General features: G+C 42.1%; 1 protein-coding gene across 1 annotated transcript; it reads right to left on the minus strand.

Annotated features, from left to right (window-relative positions):
* Window positions 1–3050: 3050 nt before the first annotated feature.
* Window positions 3051–27361, minus strand: LOC124111829 (tryptophan 5-hydroxylase 1-like). Its single transcript, XM_046471671.2, has 12 exons — window positions 26869–27361; window positions 24392–24511; window positions 19464–19662; window positions 17613–17716; window positions 17003–17070; window positions 15093–15143; window positions 13412–13557; window positions 10381–10516; window positions 8867–8993; window positions 7346–7441; window positions 6433–6566; window positions 3051–5220 (listed from the first exon to the last, which is right to left on the minus strand). Exons 1-12 carry the CDS (start codon window positions 27037–27039, stop codon window positions 5013–5015), a joined length of 1560 nt encoding a protein of 519 aa, XP_046327627.1. The 5' UTR covers window positions 27040–27361; the 3' UTR covers window positions 3051–5012.
* Window positions 27362–27640: the final 279 nt, after the last annotated feature.

Below are 27640 nucleotides of genomic sequence, written 5' to 3' on the forward strand. Positions count from 1 at the left end.
TTTCACCGAAGTGGTAAACGCCTGAGACCTGCATCACTTCGGGCTTTCCTCCCACATTAAGCTGACACGCCGTGATATAACTGGAATACTGTTAAAAGCGGCGTTAAACCCAACTCACTCACTCACTATCATGTTTATTATGCTCTACTCCACTATTGACAAAGATATTCTTAAAGAGAACGACGTATCTCATAATCCCTATCAAAGGTTGAGTACTATATGGTTCATAGATTTGACAAGATTTTACTTTGAAGTGAATTTATTGAATGGTGACATTTACCGTGCTGTTTTACTGAGAATGTTTTGAATGTTTACTACTTTCTTGTCGTTATATTCACCCACCCACCCGTCCTATTCACTCACTCACTCACCCTGTGGTATAACTGACAGCAGTTTCAAGCTCCTCTCAGACGCTGACAACCACTTTGCATGTAGATGATGCTTTCCCAGTCTCTACCCAACAGCGCCGGTTGCAATCACTAAGTGAGAACATTTTGCACAGAAATCTTCAAAATAGGATAGTAAAATGGGTTTGTCAGGAAAAGACTAGATTATTTTCAGACTTCCAATATATAGCTTGAATATTGCTGACTGTGACGTCAAACAACAAACAACACTACCTTGCCAGCTGACATTGATATTTTATTATGAATTACTCCGTTTCTATGGAAACAGTGAGGTATATCTGAACACGCTTCTCGGCACTGTGAAAACCTTTATGGAGCATCACGTCTGTAGTGTTTTCATGAGTTCGCGCACACTCGAATGGGTAGGGGTGGGGGGTGTAGTAAGCGTTATAACGAGGTATTTGGGACATTCTGAGTAGACATATATGAACATGCCACTCGGTACTGTAAAACCCTTTATGGAACATCACGTCGGGATTGTTTTCTTGAGTTTGCTCACACTTGAGGGCGGGGCGGTAAGCGTTATAACGAGGTATTTGGAACAGTCTGCGAAGACATATCTGAATATGCTCCTCGGCACTGTAAAAACACTTTATGGAGCATCACGTCGGGAGTGTTTTCATGTTTTCAAGAGGACATTCTGTGGAGACCGGATGACATTAACTCTTACGCGGTGTGTGAAGTCGCAGCAGGGAGGACTCCACACGCTTCATCAGGGGGTGTGAACCTGCCCCTCTCACGGGCAGAAGATGACAGATAGCCAGACACACAGACGTACATTAAGATGACCGAACTGCCCCGTGTGCCGGCGGACACAATTGCCCGAAGTGCTCATAAAATCCCCACTCGTGCCCCGAATGTGTATAACGGAGTGATTGTACATGTATTTTACTTCACCATCGGTCAGTATTCCAACATCTCCCCGAGGCAAGAGAGTTAACTGACTATAAAAGTCCAGTTTCCACCCTTGCCGAACTAGGCTGGTATTAATGAGTTACATTTTTGCTGGGCTAACGAGTCTATGCATAGTCCAATGGAAATCGCGCAACGAAATCGAAATCCGGTTCGTAAACTGTCGTGCTGATTTCGGTCGCTTGCAGGATTTGCAAAGCATGTGCACCTTAAACTCGTTGTCAACAGATATTTTCCAAATATTTTCATGTTTTTAATCAAGGTGCTCACGTGATTTGATGCACTTCGCGATGTAAGACTCGTTTTATCACAATATAGATCTTGATTATCGACTTGATAATGCGATAGGGGCGGTCGGGTAGCCTAGTGGTTAAAGCGTTCGCTCGTCACGCCGAAGACCCGGGTTCGATCCCCGACATGGGTACAATGTGTGAAGCCCATTCTTGGTGTCCCCCGCCGTGATATTGCTGGAATATTGCCAAAAGCGGCGTAAAACCCCACTCACTCACTCACTCACTGATAATGCGATAATGACTGTGCGCCGCCATTTTATTTGAATCAAATGCAAGTGATACGCAAGGTAGAATCTGATTGGTCCATAGGAAAGGTTTAGAAGGGTCATAACTCGTAATAACAGCTGGTGGCGTAACGATCAAGCCCGGGAATTCCAGCCTAGTTCGGCAAGGGTGGAAACTGGACTTTTATAGTCAGTTAACTCTCTTGCCTCGGGAAGATGGTATTCCAACTATTCGAGTCTGGTTTTAGGCAGGCGAGTGGTTCATATATTGAACACCGTCAACGTCGTGGGGATACGATGACACAGAATAAACTTGGTCACACATTGTCACCCTACTACCGTGATAACCCGTGATCGTCCCTAAAACATCACTCACTCAAAATCGAGCACGACCCGTGAAAATCCGGGCTGGAATAGGTCTTCAGCAACCCATGCTTGCCCTAAAAGGTGACTTTGCTTGAGACGACTCAAGGGATCGGGTGGTCAGGCTCGCTGACTTGGTTGATGCATGTCATCGTATCCCAATTGTTAGGATCGATGCTCATGATGTCAATCACTTGATTGTCTGGTCCAGACTCGATTTATTTACAGATCGCCGTCACGTAGCTTGAAGAACGTTAAAGAACGACAAACAAACTAACAATCGAGCGCTCTCAGCACTTCCTTCATCCTGCTACAGGGGCAGTGTGAAAGAAATTTACTCCGCGTTACTCATGATTGAGTTGTATTTTTCGCCGCAATCAGCAATATTCCAGATAGATCACACAGGCGTGTATAAATCACGTGGAGACCAGGCAAACCAATGGTTAACAGCATGAGCATGATTGCGTAGTTGCGCCATGACTCCAAATCAGCTATACGTTGCCATCGCCTGATCCTCGTCAGTAAGTTTTCACGACACAGTCTGGAATCCCAAGACGGAGGCGAGTATCACATCTTCAACATTCAGGTCACACCTCTTGATCATACCAGGAAACACCCTCGTTGAATCAACCATTCAACGGGGCAGTGGATGATGTAGTGGTTAAAGCGTTCGCGCGTCACGCCGAAGGCCTGGGTTCGATTCCCACATGGGTACAATGTGTGAAGCCCATTCTGGTGTCCCCCGCCGTGATATTGCTGGAATATTGCTAAAAGCGGCGTAAAACCATACTCACTCAATCAACTAGTCAACGAACGACACGATTTTAAAAACAAACCAAAGAAAAGAGAGAGAATATCTGGTATTTTATTACTTTTGAAACTAATGTATAACACTGTATCTACTTGATATCTAATTCTAATCCCATACGCAGTGGAACCGCTTGACCCCGGAAACATCTACATCCGGCCAATAATATGATGACGTCTCTTTATGACTCAAGTGAATACCATGACTCGTTTATCCGGATATTGTTAGTCGGGGTTATTTCACTATCAACGAAACCGTCCGGGTAAAGGGGATTCGCCGTATTTAACATAATAATACCCTTCTTGAGTAATCATTTTTACAAATGTACACACGTTTAAAATATAACACCGAACTCTATGACACTACAATACCTGTAATCTAAGCTTGCCTGTATACCGATACCTGTAGCACCTGTCAAGTATCCTCGTGCAACAACGCTCCCGACAACAAACACTGGGTGTTTAATATAAACTCAGTATTTGTATTTGTACAGGATACATTTGAACACACAATCTACAAATATAAAGCATATATATGTCATCTATGCTACATGTAGTATTGGCAGCAGAAATAGTACTTGGTTTAATTTTATTAAACTTTCCTCAAAATTCAAATTTTAAAACAGTTTTTCCCTCTTCGCATGGGAAATTCGTTTTGAATGAGGTAAATAAACGTAATTATTTTACATGTCAGTACCACAATTAGTTTTGTTTTCCTATTTTCTTTGTCACACTTTAAAATATCGCTTGAAAAGTATGTTTGAAAAGCTATATATTTTTTGTTACTAATATTTGACTATATGGCTTCAAAAAAAAGAGAATTATTTTTTTGTGTCATCGCTGGACACCATGAAGTCGGCAGAGGGAATAATCGGCCATACCCCTAGACATTGTTATAAATGGTTTTGTTCGCATTATACTAAGAAGAAATGCTTCTCATCCAAAGTTGATTTTCAAAAATAACAATTTTCTTCTAATTAGGAAGAAAACTCATTAGCAAGCGCCAACGTCTCTGGTAAAATGCAGGCTCTCTTGATATTCATAGAATTAATATTTAAAGCGGACCATTTACCCTAGAAAATCCTTAAGATGACAGGAGTCGAAATGGGAAGACCAACAATCATTCTAAACTGTTCGTGGCCTTACTGTCCCTCTGTATTCTGACATATCTCTCAGTGATCCAAGCAAGTCACTAGGTTTACACGGTTTGCAATAGCCCGCTTAGAGCATGCATGCCACCATCCGAAAACATATCACGTGAAATCGGTATCCCACGTGCTTCTATACAAACAGTCTTATGATAACCGTTACTAATATCACGTGGGACCGAGGATCTCCGAATCATACCCGTTTCTCTCCGCCTCACCCAAATCCGTTACTTCGAAGCTTCAACAATATAATAAATACATCAATATAACATTCCACACATTTCACCGAATACCAACCTTTACTATGTAACAAATACACCTTATTTCAAACATCCAACCTGACATCATTCTAAAAATAGTCCATTATGCTGTTGGAGAACAGCTTTTATTTCTCTCACTCAAGAACAACTCCCGCCCATTTTGTTTCTACAGCATGTACCAACCCGTCAGCTTCCTCAAACGGTATCAACTCCGCCCCGAGCGGAACTAAGCGTTAGCTGGAAGCGCTCGTAAAAGCAATGGTTAATCGACCAACCAATCAAATAATTAACACGCCTACTTCCTCTCATGAATTTTCATGCCTCCACTCCCATCGCCCAACCACAATATCAGCTCCGAGTGGGAACTAAGCATTAGCTTGAAGCGGTCATAAAAGCCCAGTTAATCTGTCAGTCTGAACAATAACACACAATATATACGCCTTCTTCCTCTCACGAATGTTCGTACTTCCATCTTCATCTAATCTTCTCCCTATGTCATCACCCTCAAATAAATACAGTTCCCCCTCCCACAACCTCTTCCTCTCCTCTCCTAACTACCTAAATAAATACTGTCCCCCAGCCCTTCCTCTCCCCGTCTTCAGATTTCTGTTTCCTTCCTCTCTTCCTCCTGTTTAAGTTTCTCCAGTATCTGCAGACGTCGGAGGGCGTCGCTGACGATGCACAGATCTCCCTTCAGCTCGCTCACTACGGTTGCGATGCAGCGAGTACTGTTGAGGACGTCGACGCTGTGTGTGTATGGATTGTAACGCACGGCGAAGGGCCTTTTGATGGTGCTGGCGAACTGCCTGTAAACATTGATAATGGATGAAAATAATTTCCCATCTTCAGACGTGTTCAATGACAGGTAGACACGTCATTTGAAATAAAAAAATTAATAACGCGGTTTGTCATTTAAACACTTCAGAAATATTACAGTTCGATCTGACTTTGGCGTCTTTTCGTCAACGGATAATTGTGGGTTATGTCATTGTTGACATCGTATCTAAGTCACATTGTCGGATTAGGGGCGCAAATTTTATATTCAGTTGTCACAATAGTTTTTAATGTTCTGATGTTATAATTCTTTTTATGATTTGACCCTTCACTATTTTAGGCCTTGAACATTCTTTGCTGCGCTTAGTGTTGAGGGTTTTTTGTTTAGGAAGGTTTAGCCATCACCTTATGCATTGTGTCACGCAGGCGACGAAGGGTATGTATATTAAAGTGGTAAATTTCAACTCCCAATTTTTACAATGTTGGGTGTATCACCGCTTTGAACAATATTTAAATTATATCACGACGTAACAGCTTCACGTGCACTGATACAACAACCCGAGGATAATTATCAGTGAGAATCTGGGACTCAAATCGACAATCAGCGGATCCTATCACAGTTAAGGGACGCAACTTTGCACAGCGAATTGCGTCACATTAGACCACTCAGTCCCCGGAACCATGATAGTATCTACCACGGGTCTCATATATCTCGCTCTCGAATACACGCCCTATTAGTCCCCGTGAAGGATTCTAAAGAAATAAGGATTTGATTTTACTTTGAATTTTTACCGCAAAAACGAAAGTGATAGTGATGTACATGCGAGCTTGTGGGATAGAGGATAACATAGCGAATGACAGGCGAACTTGACGGACAGCAAGACGGATAGCAGAGTACAGGCGAAGACAGAGAAATCAAGATTGGCAGTTGCGTACAGTAGATACAGTACTGTAATAATGATAATGATAATCATAATAATTGTACACCTATTTGCATAGCCCTATAGCCACACCACAGGGGCGTGCTCACACCGCTACATTGTTATTACAATGGACCAACAATCATTCTCAGCTCCCTAGGGAGTATACAACTCAAGTTGGTTGTGAGGCGCTAGAAGATAACGACCACATTGCAATCTCTTCCTATCGGGTACCCATGCAGTGCTGGATGAACAGAGGAACATTCCATACGTCATAGTATTTGACAATAGGATGCAATGCGTTTCTATGGTAACTGGACGAACCTCATCCTCTCCTTGGCCTCCTCGAAGCTGTCGGTGTAGAAGTAGACATCTTGGAAGGTGGTGATGAGGCACTCCTGGGTGCTGGTCCGCACTGGCTCGAAGGCGATCTTCTCCGCCTTGTCCGTCAAAGCGTGCTGCAAAAGACAGACGTAGTTCACATCATTAATACCACGATATTCCGCCGTTGTTCCAGTGAACAGTATCTCAGAACAGTATTATTTCATGGCCTGACGTGTTGGTAAAATACAACCACACGTCCCGCAGGTCATAGATCTTGGCGGATTTAATGCATGCACACGCCTGATATTGTGCTGAAAGACCAAGACCATCAGACCAACCAACGTTCAGCAGATCCAGACATGGCTAAGGGAGGTAACTCTACAAAGCGACTTGCGGCGGTTTAGACCATAGCCCCTGTTTCATGTTAAACAAACCTAAAAGACTGATATCTGCCTTTTTATTACCCCGAGTTTCAAAATTTACAAAGGTTTGGAAAATATCACTGACGATAACTGACGTTGACATTATTTTTCAGCACTTGCTTCTGACAAAATTAATTATCCAAAATTGGAGAAAAGATTTTGTTTCGTAAAAATGACCAGGCCCCATATAGTTTCTACCTCTTCACTTTGGAACAGCATCACACGAGAGGCCTAGTCTAAGGAATCGTTGCCTTAAAATGTCAGAAACTGTGTAATATAGTGTGACACTTACCATTTTATTTCCCTATAAAAGGGGCGGTGGGGTAGCTTAGTGGTTCAAGCGTTCGCTCGCCACGCCGAAGGCCCGGGTTCGAATTCCCACGTGGGTACAATTTGTGAAGCCCCATTCTGGTGTTCCCCGCCGTGATATTGCTGGGATATTGCTAAAAGCGGCGTAAAACCAAACTGACTCACTCCCTATGAAAACTCACCCTCAGCTCGCCTATGGAGGACAACAGTCCAGCTCCGTACGCCCTCAGCTCGCCGTCCTGTTTGCATAGACCGAACTCGATAGTGAAGAAGTAGCACTGTAAAGAATAGAAGACAATGGTAGGCATACACAGTGCGTGAAACTCGGGCCATGGACACAACTGGAAACTCTTTCTTTGTTGAGTCTGACCTCTGAAATCACTACATGATCTGACATCTTAAATAGTTGGTGAGGCCTGAATACATTCTGGGATCCGACCCCTGAATTCGCTTTATGACCTGGGCCCACTTGCACAAAACGATCTTAGCGGTAGGTGGATCGTAACTCCCATACTTTAACACAGGCGCAAGTGTAGCGCTAAGATCGCTTTGCGCAAGAAGGCCCTGTACTAAATTCAGTTAGACTAACATCTAGTCTCTGAAATGAACATATCGTACAGAAAAAAACAGTTGTTCAGTTATCTTAATAAAAATATAATAAAAGGGAGCCCAGTGACTCTCTTCATTTTCAGATACTGCAGTAATCTAGACTTGCCAAACATTATAGACTTGCATGGGCTGTATTTGATACATATTTGTATCAGGGTCTGTAAGACAGACTATAAATTCAGTGTGCGATCTGACACCTTAAATCACTGTGCTGTTTTAACTCGCATAACATCTGATCTCATGGTCTGTTATAAACTGGTGAGTTTCCCGTTTTCCTGTTACTGAATTCAATGAACACTGTGATAAAATAGGCAAAAATGTCTCATTCGGCGTGTGACGGCAAAGTGGCTTCAAAGAGACATTTCATTTGTTTTCTAGCACACGTATTGTCACATCCACAAGAACATTCGTCCCCATTCGCGCCTGTCCGTAACCCGAATGAACATTCGTCACAACTCGCGCGTTTCCGTAATCTACAAGAAGACTCGCCCCTCTATCGATCAATGTAGGGTATGAAAACACGAAAAACCATTCAGAATGCGTGCGTTACCATGAGGACTTTGGTCAAAGAATCCGGGTTTCCCTCCACAATATATCGTGTCTAAAGGTGGGTTTACTTGTTGTTTAACGCCGCGCTCAGCAATATTCCAGCTATATGACGGCAGTCTGTAAATAATCGAGTCTGGAAAAGACAATCCAGTGATTCACACTATGAGCATCGATTAACCTAATTAGAATACGATGACATACATCAACCAAGTCAGCGAGCTTATCCGATCCCGTTAGTTGAATCTTACCACAAGCATGGGTTGCTGAAGACCTCTTCTAACCCGGATGTTCACGGGTCTTGTTGATAGGTATAATAGTTTGTACCAAAGTAACACTCGTTTCACCTGACTGCATAAAACGGGATTGTCAATGACAACCGTGTTCCATTTAGGAACTATCCATTTAACCTACAAGGCGTATGTGGTAAAAAATAACTATTGTTTTCGCTGTGTGTCCGCGAAGACGGAACCGAGAGGGGCACGAGTAGTCCTTCGGTTTGTTCCGGAAAGACACGAGTGGTCACGAATGTGACGTGATATACTCACTGTTGCTAGTTTGGACACCTCCTCATCTGATGCCCCGAGGGAGGCGAGTCCGATCTCCTGGGAGAACTGGGCGAAACTGGGGTCAGCCAGGAGGGGCATGTGGCCCATCAGCTCGTGGCAACAGTCCCTGTGGGGCAGGGAAATAGGTCAAAGGGCGCCATGTGACAGAAGTTGGCAAACAATTCTTAAAGTAACTTTTTAAAATCAATTAAAAGTGTGAAAAGCGGACATCAAATGTCTTGTGTGTTGTAGTGCGTGAGTGAGTGTGGTTTTATCCCGCTTTTAACAATATTCCAGCAATATCACGGCGGGGGACACAGAAATGGGCTTCACACATTGTACTCATGTGGGGAATCGAACCAGAGTCTTCGGCGTGACGAGCGAACGCTTTAACCACTAGGCTACCCATTGTCCCCTTGTGTGTTGTAAGTTACTCGACTCTTGCTTGTCTTAGTTAAATACAAGATTCGGTGTCATCGTCACCCATCATAGTATACGAGCTGCCAAACACGAGGAACTGATGCACAGACTTATTAAACTTACAACTTTGTCTGCGCTCAGTACTGGTATGTACACATATTGAACTTATCATTCGTAATATTTCGAATATTTAAGGGACCGGTCATTTATTATGTTGGATGGTGGTGGGGCGTTGAGATTTGGTCTTAAGACCTGTATCAAATTTTGCTCACAATCGCTAAACAAAGAGAGGACATCCCATTAGAGATCACGTCAGAACGACCTTTCACGAACTTTGACCGACCAATGGATTGATTAACAAGTAGTCGGCATAAGCCGTTAGAAAGCAGCGTCCTCGAGCTTCACGACATAAGTTTCAAACTGGCGACTTCCATTCCAGACTACCATTTAAAAAATATTTTGACAAAGTTCTTGATTCATAGTTTGAGAAAAGAAAATTCTGGAATGTCGGATAGATGATCGATGTTGTATGACAGTACTTTCCACGGGCTATGGAAAGTCTTTTCCTTTCGAAATATTTATTCCATGGAAACGAGCTATTGACAATGATTTTTTGACGGAATCAGTCGAACAGGCCGTAACTGTCATTCGGAATACCCCGAGTTAACCTTTTCAGGGTTGTATGATTAGAAAACACATTCATGAGCAGCGCCAACTCGTTGTCAACAGATATTTTCCAAATCTTTCCATGTTTTTAATCAAGGTGCGCACGTTATTTGATGCACTTCGCGATTTAAGACCCATTATATAACAATATAAATCTTGATTGTCGATCAGATCGTCTTGACGGGGCGCCGCCATTTTGTTTGAAGCAAATGCAATGGTACGAGAGGCGGAATCTGATTGGTCCAGAGAGGCATAGAAGGGACATAACTCGTAACAGCCACTGGTGGCGCTACGATCGAGCCCAGGACTTCCAGCCTAGTTGGGCAAGGGTGCAAACAGGACTTTTAATGTCAGTTAACGCTCTTGCCTCGTGAAGATGGCTTTACAGCTACCTAGTCAGAGTGTGAAGCATGGTCATATAGACGTACGGTTCTGGCGTGTAGAAGGGGTCGGAGCTATGGCGGATGTACTGGGTGCAGTGGAACATACGGAACGCCAGGCCAGCCAGGAAGTCACGTGACGAGAGATAGCCAGCCACTGGTCGAAGCTGGAAGCCTGTCCGTGCTGAAACAATACACAGATTGTCTAAAGAAGCGGTACACCACGAAATAAAACAAGCATGAAATACTCATATCCCCCGCCAATATGACATGTCTGGTTGTGTGCAATGCATTAGCTCCTGTGAACTATGTTCACTGGACCTTTTGTAAATGGCCTAATTGCAGCACTAAAAAAAGTTATTACTGGTGTTTTGCCATCTGCAGTTTATGATAGAATACGTAACTGTATTTGTAATGAGTAAGGATGAGACATATGGACGAACAACTTCTTTATTACAATTAGGATCGACGTTTCGGTGTTGGTTCTAACACCGTTATCAAGCAAGTACAGATTATGGTTGACAAGAATATATACAGGATAGGAGGCAGTGTTTATACAGTTGAGTAGGTTGAAGATCAGTTACACTGTTGTATTTTTAATGGGTCATGTTATTACTTTAACAATAACAAGTCCAACTTGTTGCAATGGAAACGTAAAAAATCAAAAAAATCTTAAATACCTAAATAGCAAAAGGCAGTTCAGTATGTGTCTGGTAAACATGCACAGTTTTGTTAGAAAGTATTGAATGGGTTTTGAGTTATGCCTCAGAAACAAACACTACCCAATAGAACCTAAGTCCAACTTGTTGCAATGGAAACGTAAAAAAATAAAAATTTATAAAATTCCCAAATAGCAATAGGCACCAGTTCGGTATGTGCCTAGTAGACATGCAAAGTTTTGTAAGAAAGTATTTAACAGTTTTTGAGTTATGCACCGGAAACGAACACCACCCTTATAGAACCTAAGTCCAAGTTGTTGCCATGGAAACGTAAAACATAAAAATTTATAAAATTCCTAAATAGCAAAAGGCACCAGTTCAGCATGAGTCTGATAGACATGCAAAATTTCGTAGAGAAATATTTGACGGTTTCTGAGTTATGCTCCGGAAACGATTTCGGGACGCACACACGCACACACGCACGCACACACGCACACACGGACGGAACCCATTTCAATATCCCCCGCCAACTTCGTTGGGGCGGGGGATAATAACATTCTGGTTTACACACTTTTAATCATATATATGGGTTATATGAACGGTAAAACGCGTATGTTGTGATTGACCACAATTGCATAAACATAAGAAGCTGATCATTTGAATTCTATAAACAAATGTTCAATGCTCCTCAATTCAATATATTCGAGTATGTTATGAAGTGAGGTCTGAAAACAAAATAACACAAAGTATTTATTGAAAGTTGGATATTTTCCCGAATACGAAAAACAGAGACCATATATATGATGATTAATGTGAGTATGTTTGATTTAACATCTCTTTTGAAATGGGGGGCACGGGTGGCCCAGGCGTCTGAGGCGCCGCGATTCGATGTGCAGAGTTGCGTCCCTTGGGCACGCCAGAAACCTATGATTGTGGGTTCGAATCAAGGTTCGCCCCGATTATGTTTCTAGGTTTGTCAGCACCATGCCCGAAGTGGCTTTCCTCCCACATTAAGCTGACACGCCGTGATATAACTTGAATACTGTTAAAAGCGGCGTTAAATCCAACTCACTCACTCACTTTTGAAAAATATTTTAGTTATATCACGAAGTGTCGCCTATTTCACTGTACAGAGTTGCGTTCCTGAGGCGTGTCACTAACCTATGCTATTGCGTGTGCCACCAACCTATGACCTTGGACGTACCACTAACCTATGACCTTGGGCGTACCACTTACCTATGATGATGGGCGTACCACTAACATATGATCATGGGTTCGAATCCCAGATCATTCGCCATCATACCCGAGCTCGTGTGTTTCACGAAAGTGTCAATTGTATAAAACTTGCATGTGCTTAATTATACCGCTCAAAGCAGCGCTAAACCCAACTCTCTTACTCTGAACGTTTCAACTTCAGACGTGCTTGTCAAGTTGCAGATCAATCGGGTGAACTATGCCATTGAATGTATGACATTAAGATGGGTAACCTGATGCGAAATTAGCCAATCTATTTCAGGGCAGTAATCACTAAAAAACTCGATCAAAAACTTGGCGACCCTTTTTCACAACAGCTGTCACAGCACAAACCCAAATCATCCATTGAAGTGAACTCCAGAACTAAATATACATCAGTTCCATAACAATGAATCCCATTTTCTGAGCAATAATATTTTCCAAATCACAAATGCAATTATTCTGCTGATGTAAGTGTATTTCTTCCTCACGACAACGAATCCGTTTCTGACACCATCTCTTCAAGATGGAGCCCGGAATATTCTGAGAGTTAAGCATTGTCTGCATGAATTTTCATGATTTGATGAAGTCTCCGATAAGACCAAAATCAATGCCCGAGATCCGAGTCTCCTCCGCGTCCCACGCACGTGAAGGAGACATTTGACTACCCCCCCCCCCCCCCCACAACGTGCGAGACACACTTCACTTGAACTTTAAGTTAAGTTCATATTAAATTCAAAACACCCCTCAAAACAAGACTTTCGAATAATTTGGTGGCCATGAAATAAAAATCAGACTTAACGATAAATGTGACCACGACTGACAAAATCCGACACTCATCCAACAGTGATGGAGTGCTAGAAGGGACATTATCGCTTTCATTAATTATGATACGTTTTGCTGGTTTTGGTCACCTTCTACAACTCCATACATAATACCAGTTAAACGCTGTAAATCTGTTTACCGGTACTTTCATATTGTTTAACAGCATGAATGAGTGAGTATGGTTTTACGCCGCTTTTAGCAATATTCCAGCAATATCACGGCTTCACGCATTGAACCCATGTGAGAATCGAAACCGGGTCTTTGGCGTGACGAGCGAACGCTTTAACCACTTGACTACCCCAGCGCCCCGTCACAGCATGATTGGGGTACATTTATAGAATGACTTAACAGTCTCCCCCTACCTTTGAGAAATCTGGACACGTCTGCGAGTTGTGGCACGTTGTCCTCTCGGTACCCACAATGCTCCACGAGAAGAGGGATGTTGCTGAGGTACTCCCGGCAGGCGTGGGTGGGGTACAACTTCATCAGCTCCGAGAACACAGTTCCCCTGGGATGGAGAAAAGATGGCGCCAGTCAGCTGTGTCATTCACCAAAGAAGAATTGCCAAACAGTACAATCCCTTTGGGAGAATCGTGAAAAACTAAACACATTGAGGAATGAGTGAGTGATTTTACGCCGCTTTTAGCAATATTCCAGCAATATCACGGCGGGGGACACCAGAAATGGGCTTCACACATTATACCCATGTCGGGGACCGAACCCGGGTCTTTGGCGTGACGAGCGAACGCTTTAACCACTAGGCTACTCCACAGCCCCGTTGAATGGTTGATTCAACGAGGTATATCCGACCGACCTTTAGGAACGATCTTTTGGGGATCTCTATTAAATGTCATAATTTTTGCTGGGCCATTAAATGACGTGTATTTTAAGAGGGGTGCTATCATAATCGTTATACATTTAGGGAATACAGCCAATAAATGTCATACACTCTGAGAGGGTGGCTATAAATTGCCTTAAAATTGGGTCGCCAAAAATACCATACATTTGGTGAAGCAGATTATACAATGCCATACATTGCGAAAGAATCGAATAAAAGACATACATAAATCCTTTATGGTGTTATGGTCGCACAAATGTTGTTTGGATTACGGGAGGGCTGTACTTTTTTGTACTTTTTATAGACGGGAGACGTCGGGGAAATGTAAGTAGAATATCACGCGCGTGTATCAGTTTACATTTATGTCTTTACAGGACAAGTTAAACGAGGGATATATGGCCGGCCCGAACATGAGCAGGGGGCGTTATATAAATGCGCCACCATGCTCAAAACATTAAGGCGGGGAAATCCTATCGGGTGCATTTAAGGCCGGGGATCGACACTGGGCGAATAGTGAGTGAGTGAGTGAGTGAGTGAGTATGGTTTTACGCCGCTTTTAACAATATTCCAGCAATATCACGGCGGGGGACACCAGAAATGGGCTTCACACATTGTACCCATGTCGGGAATCGAACCCGGGTCTTCGGTGTGACGAGCGAACGCTTTAACCACTAGGCTACCCGACCGCCCAACTAGGCGAATAAGGATGAAACCGACAATCTTATTGTATTCATTAGTTACACTGAGGGGTTTGAGATGGGTCAGCATGTAGGTCATATGCTTCATTATTCAGTGCTGATTAACTATGGGAAGACAAACATACATCCTTGATACAAAGAACCCCGTGTATCCGGACTTCTCAATAACCCACATAAGGATTTAAGGGGGCACGGATGGTCAAGTCGTCTCAGGCGCGGCAATTCGCTGTGCAGAGTTGCGTCCCTTAGGCACGACAGAAACCTATAACGTCCGAGACCTGCATCACTTCGGGCTTTCCTCCCACATTAAGCTGACACACCGTGATATAACTGGAATACTGTTAAAAGCGGCGTTACACCCAGCTCACTCACTCACTCCAATACGGATTAATTCATCATTGGGACACAGTTAGGACGGTTTAACGGGTTTGTACAGTAAGCCTTAAGAGGTGTTCGGATTAACGAGGTCTGGATTCACGGGGTTCCACTGTGGCAGGGACAACTTACCATGTCTGGATCTCCTCGTCTGTATAGTCCACTCTTGGGATGGGGTTGCCACTGGAGACAGGAAAAAAATGGTTATATTACATAATTATCCCTTTTGTTATTTTATACTTTTTCAAGAAATAGTGACTGACGCTAAAAAATCAGATTGTGAAACCCTGAGGCCTATATATGTATGTATTTTGTAGTTGATGCTTTTTGTCTGAAAGTTTGTGTTATATTTACTGGAATTGAAAAGCGCAAACTCATTAAAACTGTGTTTTACTCCACTACATATGACTCGCAGCACGTTACAACAACGTCATGGTATACATGCCTAATCATTAACGACGGGGCGGTTATCCTTTATTTCTTAACTAAAATAACGCCATGTATCAGTTTTATTAATAATGGAGATTATCATTGTTAGTGATTTCTGAATCAGGTCATAAAAAATATCCATCAAGAAGACGAAACAGGCAGCACATTCGGGGGATGGGGTAGGGGTCATTACTAACAATTTTTACTAACAATAACGAATATCATTTTGTGCTTATATGCAATGCTTATAGTGATTTAAGAGCTGAATATATTCCTCCTAAATATTTTACAACCCCTTCTAAAAATAAATTTAATGCTCTTATGTCATCCACTAACTTTAAAATCATACGAAATCTAGCAGTCTACGTTTACAAAGCTTTTCGACTTCGTTCATTGCATACAGTCTAAATATTTATTTGTATATATGCATGTGTATGTGTATGAATGCGTATGGATATGGATATATATGTAAAATAGTGGTAATTCTTTTTTCTCCCTCTCTCTGTAATAGTTCTGTGTAATAGGCCTACGGCCTAACACTTTTTGTGAATAAACAATACTGACTGACTACTAACAATTTTTACTCAATTCCCGTAAAAAAAAACTATTCTCAAAAAGTATCCATCAAACAGTTCATGACTACCCAGCAAACACACCGTGTTTCAGTTTCACACATTACGCTTCACAAGGACAAGACCTGGACTGAAAGCCAGATTTAGCTATGTTGAAGAAGGCAGCGCGACATGAACACGTTCTACCTTTGACGTAATTATAATTGACAGACTTGCAGCTGTCTATGGTTAGAGGTATGACACCAACAATGCTATTAACACTTTGCAGTGCTAATCAGCACCGCGACATTCCCATGGAGCAGTGTTTCACACTTTTTCGATCCAGCGCCACCTAGTGACGTGTAACTAATCTAACACGTGACCTTCCCCTTCAATGTCACGTCTGAAGCAAGGCCCAACCAGCGTTAATTACACATAAATAACATCGATAAATGTTACATAACACTTTCACCATTTCCTGCACAAACGGCCACCTAAGCCCCCCTTGATGTCTGCTATACATATTCATTGCTTTTAATGAGTCGTCTGTCCCGCCATTGATTTTGACGGGTACATCCAGGCGCCATGTGCGGTGTCGGAGTTTGACCTCATCACTATGGCGCCTGTGTGGAAACAGATCCATCTTTTCGACCTTCTCAACTTTGTTGGAGGAGAGAGTTTCCAATAGATGACAGGACGGATGAAAAGGGCAATTATGTTCCAAGTCGTGTTAGCATTTCCCTACAATCCACACTGTCATGGCCGACCATTTGAAACACCCCGCTGACTGTAGAACTGTAGGATGTTATTCATGATCTTTCAACATTCACGTCAAACATGGCCTCTGAACAGCGCTCTTGTCACTGCTGTGATGTCTAAATGCGAGATGACAGTCAACAGGGCGGACATAAAAACGATCCAAACACATGTTCTATAACCATTGTGGCGCGGGATCGTTTCGGCGTTAGATGAAACTCCTTTGTGACAAAAAGTTTCTTTGCATTGTTTTATCTTGCTGAAAGTAATGTGGAGATTTGAGACAAAGTATTGATTTCAACTTACTGGCTGTATTGCATCGCGAGTTCGGCGAAAAGGATTCTTCTCTTCCGATACACTTCATCTTTGAATCCCTGCGAAATGAGAGTATGATGTATGACGTCAGGATAACTTCAATTTCAGATAACGTACGCAGTGTCGGACGTCTTATCTCAGTAAATATTCATTGAAACGAAATTCAGATTCCTAGCTGAAGTGATAGAGTGAGTGAGTTGGGTTTAACGCGGCTTTTAACTGTATTCCAGTTATATCGCGCGCGTCAGCTCAATGTGGGAGGAAAGCCCGAAGTGATGCAAGTTTACCACTTAAGTGAAACCCACGAGCACAGGTATGATGCTGACAAACCTAGAAACATAATCGGGGCGAAACGGGATTCGAACCCACAATCATAGGTTTCTGGCTATCCGAGGGACGCAACTCTGCACAGCGAATCGCGGCGCCTAAGACGACTGGGCCACTTGTGCCCCCTGAAGTGAGATCAGATATCGTGGGATCTCGATAGTCCGACATGGGTACAGTGTGTGAAGTCCATTTCTGGTGTCCCCCGCCGTGATATTGCTGGAATATTGCTAAAAGCGGCGTAAAACCATACTCACTCACTCACTCACTCACTTACCGGATGGTCGGCATCAAGCTCCAGCCCGTACATCAGCACCCGGTGAGCGCACATGTCCAGGTCGCCGATTGCCCGGGGAAACCATGGCACCTGATCCATATCACCTGGAACAGTCAGACCAGAACATATATATTCAATACTTCACGCTGTGACGTCACAACGTGGGATACCTACACTTCACCGTTGATGATCCATCGTCATCTACATGTATTGTACGTGTTCCATCCTATTGTACCATGGCACCTGAACATGTATATTCATGTATATGGGGGTCACGTTTCGCAGCTCACTTCTATTTGTGTTGCACGATATGATTGAAATACTGTCGATTGACTTACATTTTAAATTCAAAACAGGTGTGTGTGTGCGTGCGTGCGTGTGTGGCCGCCGAGCGCCAGGGTAACAACAACTACCATCTTTTAACTTGTTTTGGAATGACGCGGCCAGAGATCGAATCACCGAATTTCCGCTCTTCTGGCAGACGCTGTGTCCATTTCACCACGGAGTCGGGCGAAGAAATACGAACAGCGCAAATGTACCGTGTACAGGAACAATTTCGTCTTGGTTGCGGGGAGGAAGATGCTGATGATGTTAAGGAACAGTTGTCCTATATGGTTCCATCTAGTGAAGTATTTTGTCCATTTCATATTTCGGGAACAGTATTCTAGTTATATCGCGGCGTGTCAGCTTAATGTGGGAGGAAAGCCCGGAGTGATGCAGGTCTCAGACGTTTGCCACTTCGGTGAAACCCACGAGCACGGGTATGGTGCTGACAAACCTAGAAACATAATTGAGGCGAACCGGGATTCGAACCCACAATCATAGGTTTCTGGCGTGCCCAAGTGACGCAACTCTGCACAGCGAATCGCGGCGCCTGAGACGACTGGGCCACCCGTGCCCCCTACAAATCTTTAGTGTCTGTATGGTGTTCTGGTGACAGGTCCTGTATTCAAGCAACAAATGTCACCATAAAGACTCAGCTAAGGACAAACACCCTCTTTATAATTACAGCCTGAAATGTCACGTCACTATATCATACTTCCAGTCGTTGACCCTACCAGATGGTTGTCATAAAGGCACTACGTGAAACCAAGCAGCGGTCAGCCAGAGACAAAGACTTAATTACCCAGCTACTGATAGTATGGTCTGATGAAAATCTCACAACAATCCTCCAGAATAATATCAAGTTAAGAAGACGACTAATGTCCCATGCTGTGTTTGCCGATCGATCTGACTGTGTTGAGATACGGGAGACTGGGTGATTCAAGTAAATCTAACTGTTTGCGCATATTCAAGAGCGTTTGTCAAGATCTTCGAGAGCACCATGAAAGGAAGGAGCTACACGTACAAATATAGCTGCTCCAGGAACATTCCAGACAAAGATTCCAATCTTGATTGGTCGTTTTGTATAAATGTTTGGTAAAATAGCACTTTGCTGTTTTGAAAATATGTACATATATTTTTTCAAAACAATTAGACTACAATTATTCTTTTTACGTGTTTAAGTACATTCCTATGCAATTTTCCAGCTGGTTACGTTAATGTTGTATTATAGTTACGTTTGTTATATCAAATTAAAATAACCCAGAAACTATTTGATAAAAAAATCAAATAATTAAAAAATAATATACTACATAAATATCATTCAAATACAGATCCCAGTTTTGTTTTGTTCATTGAAAGTCTTGAAAGTCATTCAAACATGAAAACAATCCAAGGTTGTTTTTTTAATTGTGTGTAAAGAAATATAGAAATATAAATGAAATAAGATAAAAAAAATAAACACAAATTGAAATGTTGATAAAGGATAGATGGTAAATAACGACTTAGAAACAACAAACTCCGACTTACACGGTGCCGTGGCGTTGGGTGGGGGCGACATGGGGATGTTGAGCTCGTTGAAGGTGATGTTGGCCACCTCCCTCTTGAGACGGTTTACCAGTTCCTCCAGTCGGATCGTGTCCGTCTCCAGGTCCACGTAGATGTCGTACTCTGCGTCTGCGCGCCGCGACTTCCGGGACTCGATGTGCACCACGTTGATATTGTTCTCCTGACGACAGTGAAGACGACAGTGAAGATGATGTAGATGACGGTCATCTTTGTTTATACTATTAATGGTGAGGTAAACAGGCAGTGGTGCACGAGGAGGTAGTTGGGACCCAAAATGACTTTCAAGTATTGGTATGACAATAATCGGATATGTTCAAATGGTTGATAACTACCGTTGTTTCCTTTGCACTTACAAGATATGGGCGCCTGACATGTTCAAGTACATAGGTATTGCTCACATAAATGAAAATCTAATAATCAGCAAATCCGTGACCAGGGTTTACTTTTTACCATATGTCTCTATTGTCTCTCCTAAAAGAATCAGTTTTGATGGAAGGCGTGCACATGTTCAGTCAGTAGAAAACCGCTTCTTGAAAACCTCCAAACTTAGTCTTGATACATCCCAGCTTGCCTTTACATTCAGTGTTGGCATACGTTCGAAACATGCACGCCTTAGCATGAGCAAAGTCTCGTTTGTATGAACACATCTGATAATTTTCATAACGATTTTCTCAAGGCTTATTCATTTCTTAAACTTAGAAAATCACGTTCACTACTGTTACATGCATGGACACGCGTGACTCAACCCGTGTGCACCTCGTTGGTCAATCGCGTGGAACCCGTCCGCCACGCGTGTGACACATAACACACATAACATGCAACAAATGAAATGTGATGTTAATGTGATGTAAATGCGATGCGATGCGATGCGATGCGGTGCGGTGCGGTGCGGTGCGGTGCGGTGCGGTGCGGTATAGTACAGTACAGTACAGTACAGTGCAGTACAGTACAGTATAGTATAGTATAGTGATTGAGTATTCTCTGACGTTGACGTTTTATATTTGATTTAAGCCACGGCATGTTATCACAATCAGACAATCTTCCAGACAAACAATCTCGTTCAGGGTTTATTATCATACAGTTTTTCAAATTGATCCACTGAAACTTTAAAATCAAGTTTTCTGTCTTCGGTGGTGATACAGTTGTTCAAATTCATGATGTTTTACTCCAACGAGGCCGTAACAATGACATCCTATAGTAGGGCTTCGTGTAAAATACTGTTGACACAAAAGCTAAAACACAATGGTCAAAGAAAATGTTAATGTACAGTGCCCGTCCTTAAGTAAAAAGCAAATAGTCTGCATGTGCTCAAAACATAAATTACCATTCTTTTTTTCAGGGATCCTAATTACACATTATGCACCAAGCACTTATGTAACAGGTTGATGTCGTCATTATCCCATTCACCTGTGTCACCCTTTCACCTGTGTAACCCATTCACCTGTGTAACCCTTTCACCTGTGTAACCCTTTCACCTGTGGGTGTCGTCATACTCCTGGGCCTACTTGCACATAGCGATCTTAGCGCTACAAATATTGTAAGCCTATGTTAAAGTATGGGAGTTACGATCATCTTAGCGCTAAGATCGCTTGGTGCAAGTAGGCCCTGGCCATCGGTGTATTGCTATTGCTAGGTGTAGGTAACTCGTGGTATCAGCCCTCAATCCTTGCCTAAAATGCATGTTTCCGGACGATAGATTCTGCTATATATAGGTTTCCGTGGTTCTCATTTGGCGTTTTCTCTTTTTGGGGGATAATTATCAAATCAACGATTGGGTTATTAAGTTAGATGTGATCATTGATCTCCTGAATAGCTTACTGCAGTGTGGTAAGATTAAACAGATTAGAATAGTTAGTTTAGTTTGTTTGTTGTTTAACGCTGTGCTCAGTAATATTCCAGCTATATGACGGCGGTCTGTAAATAATCTAGTCTGGACCAGACACTCATGTGATTGACATCATGAGCATCGATCCACGCAACTGGGATACGATGACATGCATCAACCAGGTCAGTCTGAGCGAGTCTGACCACTCGATCCATTTAGTCGCCTCCTATGATAAGCAAAGTCGCCTTTTACGGCAAGCATGGGTTGCTGAAGACCTATTCGACCCCAGAACCTGTGCATTAGGGTGTTAAGTCAACAGACCTACAGATTACGGGTTGAACATCATAAGTCTGTGTCAGGTTTCTTAATGCTTAATTATTTTTTCTGGATAATTTGTTTCTTCTACAAGCGCTAGGCAACATATCAATATCAACATATATCAATATTAACACATAAGGCGCTGAGTGTAAAGATAAATCTCTATACGTTTGACAAGGTAAAAAAAATCAACACGTTTTTACACGGTAACATTTAGATTAATTCAAACGATTGTAGCATATCACACCTGGAATTGAAAGCGATGCAAAAAGAGTATGTTTCGTATAATCGATGGTACAAAATGGCATTAAAAAAAATATTTGTCCTCTTTTGTTGTTAATATTCAAGACCTCAATTTCAGTTTCGTTTCACCTCTTAGTCTTTATATATCGCCATAAATAATTCTTATGACGTCACTCTATTGTTCCAACCGTTTAATATTTCCGACGAACAATTGTAGCCAAACACTCGTGGCTGAAACCCCATACCAACATGACGTAAACTCCGGTACGATCCCATGCAAAGACTTTATTATTTCATTATGTTGCTCCCTATTTGTTACTCCATGAAATGAACAAGCGAATCTTTTTTAATTCAATGCCTCCACGAGCATGATGCTGTCAAAACTAAAAACATTATTACTGCGGCCAGTCGACCGAGTCAAACGAACACAAGGTGCCTGTATACAGTGGAAATGTCATGGGTCGTATGACTATCACGCGCAGAACCTTGAACCTAGAACCTTGCGCATGACCATTGTCATGACATCGTCCAGTATATATGACATGATGGTTCTGTGGAAATGTAAAGTAATAAAACATAGAGTGAGTGAGTGAGGTTTTACGCCGCTTTTAGCAATATTCCAGCAATATCATGGCGGGGGACACCAGAAATGGGCTTCACACATTGTACCCATGTCGGGAATCGAACCCGGGTCTTCGGCGTGACGAGCTAACGCTTTCTGTCTCCCAATCAGCAGGAGAGAAGACCCCGATATAGAACTATGACCTGGTTGAGTGACTTCCTTCCAACAGTGTGAACGGATTTACCAACAGAACACGAAAGGACAAAGAATCCCAATTTCCTCTAATAAGACACTGTTACCGTTGGTATTCCCAAAGTAGCCATACTCAGTATGCGCATTGGGCAATTGCAAAAAACACAATCCTCAATCTGTCTACATGGTCACACCCTGTGATTGTTAAAATCACAAATTACAGTCAGACAACTTAGCAGTTTGTATTCAGTTCCAATATCCTTTTAAATTAATGGTAAATGTTAGATCCCCCTACAAAACGTCCTCTTATTAATTCTTATAGAAACAAAACAAAAAGTTGGGTGGGGGGAAATGGGGCATATAATCGCATGTACCAATAGGGCATCAGTACTGGTGAGTGCTCTATCATAGTGAGTATGGTTTTACGCCGCTTTTAGCAATATTCCAGCAATATCACGGCGGGGTACACCAGAAATTTTCTTCACACGTTGTACCCACGTGGAGAAATGAGCCCGGGTCTTCGGCGTGACGAGCGAACGCTTTAATCACTAGGCTACCCAACCACCCCTGCTCTATCATAATTATGACATCTAAAGCATACATTTGGCGAACGAACATCGTTATATTTGCGATCACTTGGAATGACTCATGTTGACAAAAAATTAAAACGAAAATATCCACAATCCACAAACACAATCACTTGATTATTTGCGAATATTTACCAACCCGCGACAATTGTTACAATGCGGGGGTTCCCGTAGAAATGAACACGTGTTCTAAATTCACTACTGTCGGCAAGTCACAATGGCTGGACTGAACCCTATTGGAATGGGTTCCCGCAGTCAAGTCGAGCAGCCGAACACTAATTAAGACGGCCGGCCATGTATTTATGGTCTGGTGAACACAGGTCAATGGCCACTCATTAACTCAAGATTCACATCTCATTGTTTTGTTTTATTTGACTATTCATTTGATTGATTTGCCATGTTCAACTGAAACCCGGTCCCGTGTTACACGCATGACGCACGCGTGGGTCACTCGTTGCACACCGGTTTTCAACGCGCTGCACATCCGTTGCACACGCGTTGACAACGTGTGCTCAACCCATGTGCAACCCGTTGAGCACCTGCGTCACATGCGTGTGTGTTAAAATTATACCAAATGATGTTGGACGAAGTGAAATATTTCATAAAATGTCCATATGCTCTACAAATTGGCTAGTCTCAACGGTCGAACAGGCACTTAAGGATCAGTTTATACAAAAGTGGAGGGAAAGTATATATATATATATTTGTTACTCAGTAACGGCAAGTACATGCCGATATCAAAATTTCGTAATTCAAATCACGACTTGCCCGTTGAGACTGGCCGATGACAGAATATACCAGGATAAGATAGACTTTGTCAACTTTGTGAATCACTTTCAGTAGGAGATGAGTTACACTATCTTTTCAGATGCGAAGCTCTTCTCCAACAAAGAATTCTGTATATTCCAACAAAATCCTACTTGTGGCCAAATATTTTTAAACTTTGTAGAACTGTATCACCCAAAATGCTAAAAGATACAAGAAATTAAGATAAATCAGTTTTGATAGTGAAGCATATTTAACGCGAATATAATACTAGTATGTAGACAAAGATGATGCAAGTATTGTATTGTATTTGAATACATTAGAGATAGAACAAAACAAAGGAAGTATTGAAAGAAAATTGATTTAAACACTAAAATAGCATTCATTGAAAGTATACCTGGAATATTCGGAGGGCGCTTGCTAGATGTCCGATTTGGTTGCGCAGAGAAAATACAACGGAAGTGGTCGTGCCGATACCTGAAGGGCTACTGATGCCATCAAGATTGCGGAGACTGTCCTGTGGGTAGAAAGAAAAAAAGAAAAAACACATTTAAAATGAATAAATTAATAAATATAGAATACGAAAATATTACTTAAGCATATCTGAATTATCTTTCATAAGACGGTGTCGTAGATCGTATGAAGTTCCGAAAACGTTTAAACTTTAAATTAGGGAATTTATTAAAACAATACATTATTATAAAAGACAAAATAACCCATTAACAGTTTGGTTTCGATGTCTTATTCCCCTTTTAAAAAATGTGTATCATAAGTAGTTTGTAATGTGGTCGCTACATATACTGTCGCTGTCACATGTACTGACTACGGACATATCACACGGGGGCATATCGAAGCCCCGCATAACCCTGTAGGATAAAATATTTATCAAACGGCTTCATTATCCCCAATGAAACAAAATTCAATTTTGTCTGTGCATCATTCTAGTTGAACGTTATTACATTGAAGCATGGTTCAGCAACACCTGTTAACTCGAACCCCATTAACCCGATCTATCGTTTAAGACGAAGAAACTGTAGGGCTCCAACACTTGTATATATCGACACATTCCTGCGTTCCCCTCGAACAACGCATAACTCACTATTTCCTGATGTTCGCTATCACCCAAGGGGTTCTCTTTGCAATATACTTAACAAAGAACCAAGTTCAATTCTGGCAAAACATTGATTTTTAACTTTGTACAGCACTGTCCCGACAAAGTTAAGGAAACACTTTCTTTCGATTGGGCTTTTGTTACTAAACGTGGTGACCACAGATATAGTTGCATCTCTATATTCAGGTTCAGAACAATTTGTCAAAAATTAAATATGTGAAATGCTGGGTTTCCTCTTTGATAACATCTATGCGAAATCTAGGAATAAGGCAATTAGGCAAGAAGCAGGCATCCCCATGGGCACCAATTGTGCTTCTCTTATAGCTGATCTGTTTCTTTATGCATATAAATAGGAATTTCTGCTCGGTTTGGCAAAATGAAAACAAGGCAATGTGGCCGAGAAGATTAACTTAAGTTTCAGGCATATCGGTGATCTGATTTCGTTCAATAACGGTCAACTAGCCAAGTCCCTCCCACTGATTCACCCACCAGAGCTAGACGTAAGAGAGACCATTAAAGCCGCCTCATCAGTTTCATATGTCGATTTATGCAATAAGATTGAGAGTGACAAAAATATGCCGAGGACTGTATGACAAGAGGGATGACTTCAACTTATCAATAATCAACTTTCCCTTCAAGTCCAGCTATATTCCAGCAGCTCCAACTTTGGTGTCTATATTTAAAAAAAAGCCGTTTGAGCAACAATCGAGCATGCCCTAACGACGAAGATTTCGAAGAGCGTTGTTTTTTTTATGAAGGGTTACTAAACAGCCAAGATCTCAGCAAAGGTTTCAGAACGTGCTATGGTAGACATATATATAGGATATTTGCAAATTTGTCGCATCAGTGACGTATTATGTCCAGTGCAATTCCCTATTTCGACTTCTTCCAGTGTTGTTTTTTCAGGTGATCAATTGATTTGCCTTTGCATGTGTTTGTGACGGATGCCACTGGTGGGTCAGACTACGCTCACCTTTTCGAACATATCATCACTATTTGAAAGTAATTCACACACACTTGTTCATTATATAGCCGGCATCGTACAATTGACTCTGATTTTAGCAGGGATTTCTTATGATTAAGGACATGGTTCTTGTCGCTTATAGTTGTAATATTGGACCAACATAGTATCCATTAACTAAATGTCAAACACTTCACCACAACCACTCATTACCGTTCATAGCTGTCAGGATAATACTTTCACATTTACTTCTTAATAAAAATTCAAGGAGGCAGATAGTGATTGGGCACTTTTAAATCACACAAGTTTGTTAATTGGGTAGGCGATTTGAATAATTATTTATATATAGTTATATATAAAGTGACTTTGGCGTGGAAATTAGATATTTTCTCAGCTACAACTGCAAAACCAAATCCTCAGGATATCAAATGATCGGCGAAGCATAGCTGCTCTGCTAAACTGCAGGGCAAACGAAAGCATTCAATTAAAAATCAAATAATTGCAAACGTTATCAAAACGTTACTAGGCCGAAAACAGTCGCCGAAACACTGCAATGCTAAGGTCCAAAACACAACTATGACACCTGTATCAATTACATCACCATCAAATAACTATTTCCTTTTTGTGTCATTTTTAGCCACCATCAAACATGGCTGTATACTTTCTTTAGAACTGAGGATCCGTCATTTATTGTGTCTGTTTCAAGAAGCAAACAGACGCAATAATTGTGCAGTTTTGATATTTTCTAGAAACAGTACTTACAACACGTATCACAAACCAATAAGTGCAAACTTTAACTTACCTCGAGAGCTCGTATCTGGCTGTCGGAGGGAGGGATTATATTTTGACATCGTCTTTTTCTATACAGTTCACTTTTGCATAAATCCCTTTTCTCAGGCGGAAAGTCCCTCTCCTCGTGGTAGTGGGTGAGGGGCGGCGGTTTTCGTATGTCCATTGGGCGCGGCCCTAACATAGGGGTCCTCTTCAGAGCCACTTTGCAGATTTCCACACAATTCCCCGTGGTTGCGGTTGGACTGAGAGCTCACAGGTAAAAAGAAGCAGGTAACCTTTGTTGGCTACCTGTAGCTTATAAACACCACCAAACTACCGCGAGAGTGCTAATATAATTAGCGACGCTGTGCTATGTATTTATACACCTTTCATGAAATTATAATTTCTGCAAGACTGTGAACACGCCAGGGGGTGGCGTGTGACGTCAATGCTATGAGCTGCTCGTCAGCGTTTTGTTCCCAACGTTACAACAAGGGGCTGCTCCCTCAGATTGCCATTCAATAGAATTTCATCAGTTTGCTTTGAATACAAATCACCGTTAAACAGAACACACTATCTCAATGACGCGCCGCGATTTCTCACGCTCCACTGATCACATGGTTGGGCCACGTGACACAATATTTGTCCAATGAGATTTGGCGTCTTCATATTGCATGATCCCGCCCTACCAGAAGCGTACGGGACGGGTTGCTACATTTACTGGAGTTATCGATGTATGGTAATAGGGGCTATTTCATCTGTCCCTCTGTTTTATCATTATGCTATCACCACCCACACCATGG

The sequence above is a fragment of the Haliotis rufescens genome, unplaced genomic scaffold, assembly GCF_023055435.1.
Source record: "Haliotis rufescens isolate VD_foot unplaced genomic scaffold, xgHalRufe1.0.p SCAF_5, whole genome shotgun sequence".
NCBI classification, from domain to species: domain Eukaryota; kingdom Metazoa; phylum Mollusca; class Gastropoda; order Lepetellida; family Haliotidae; genus Haliotis; species Haliotis rufescens.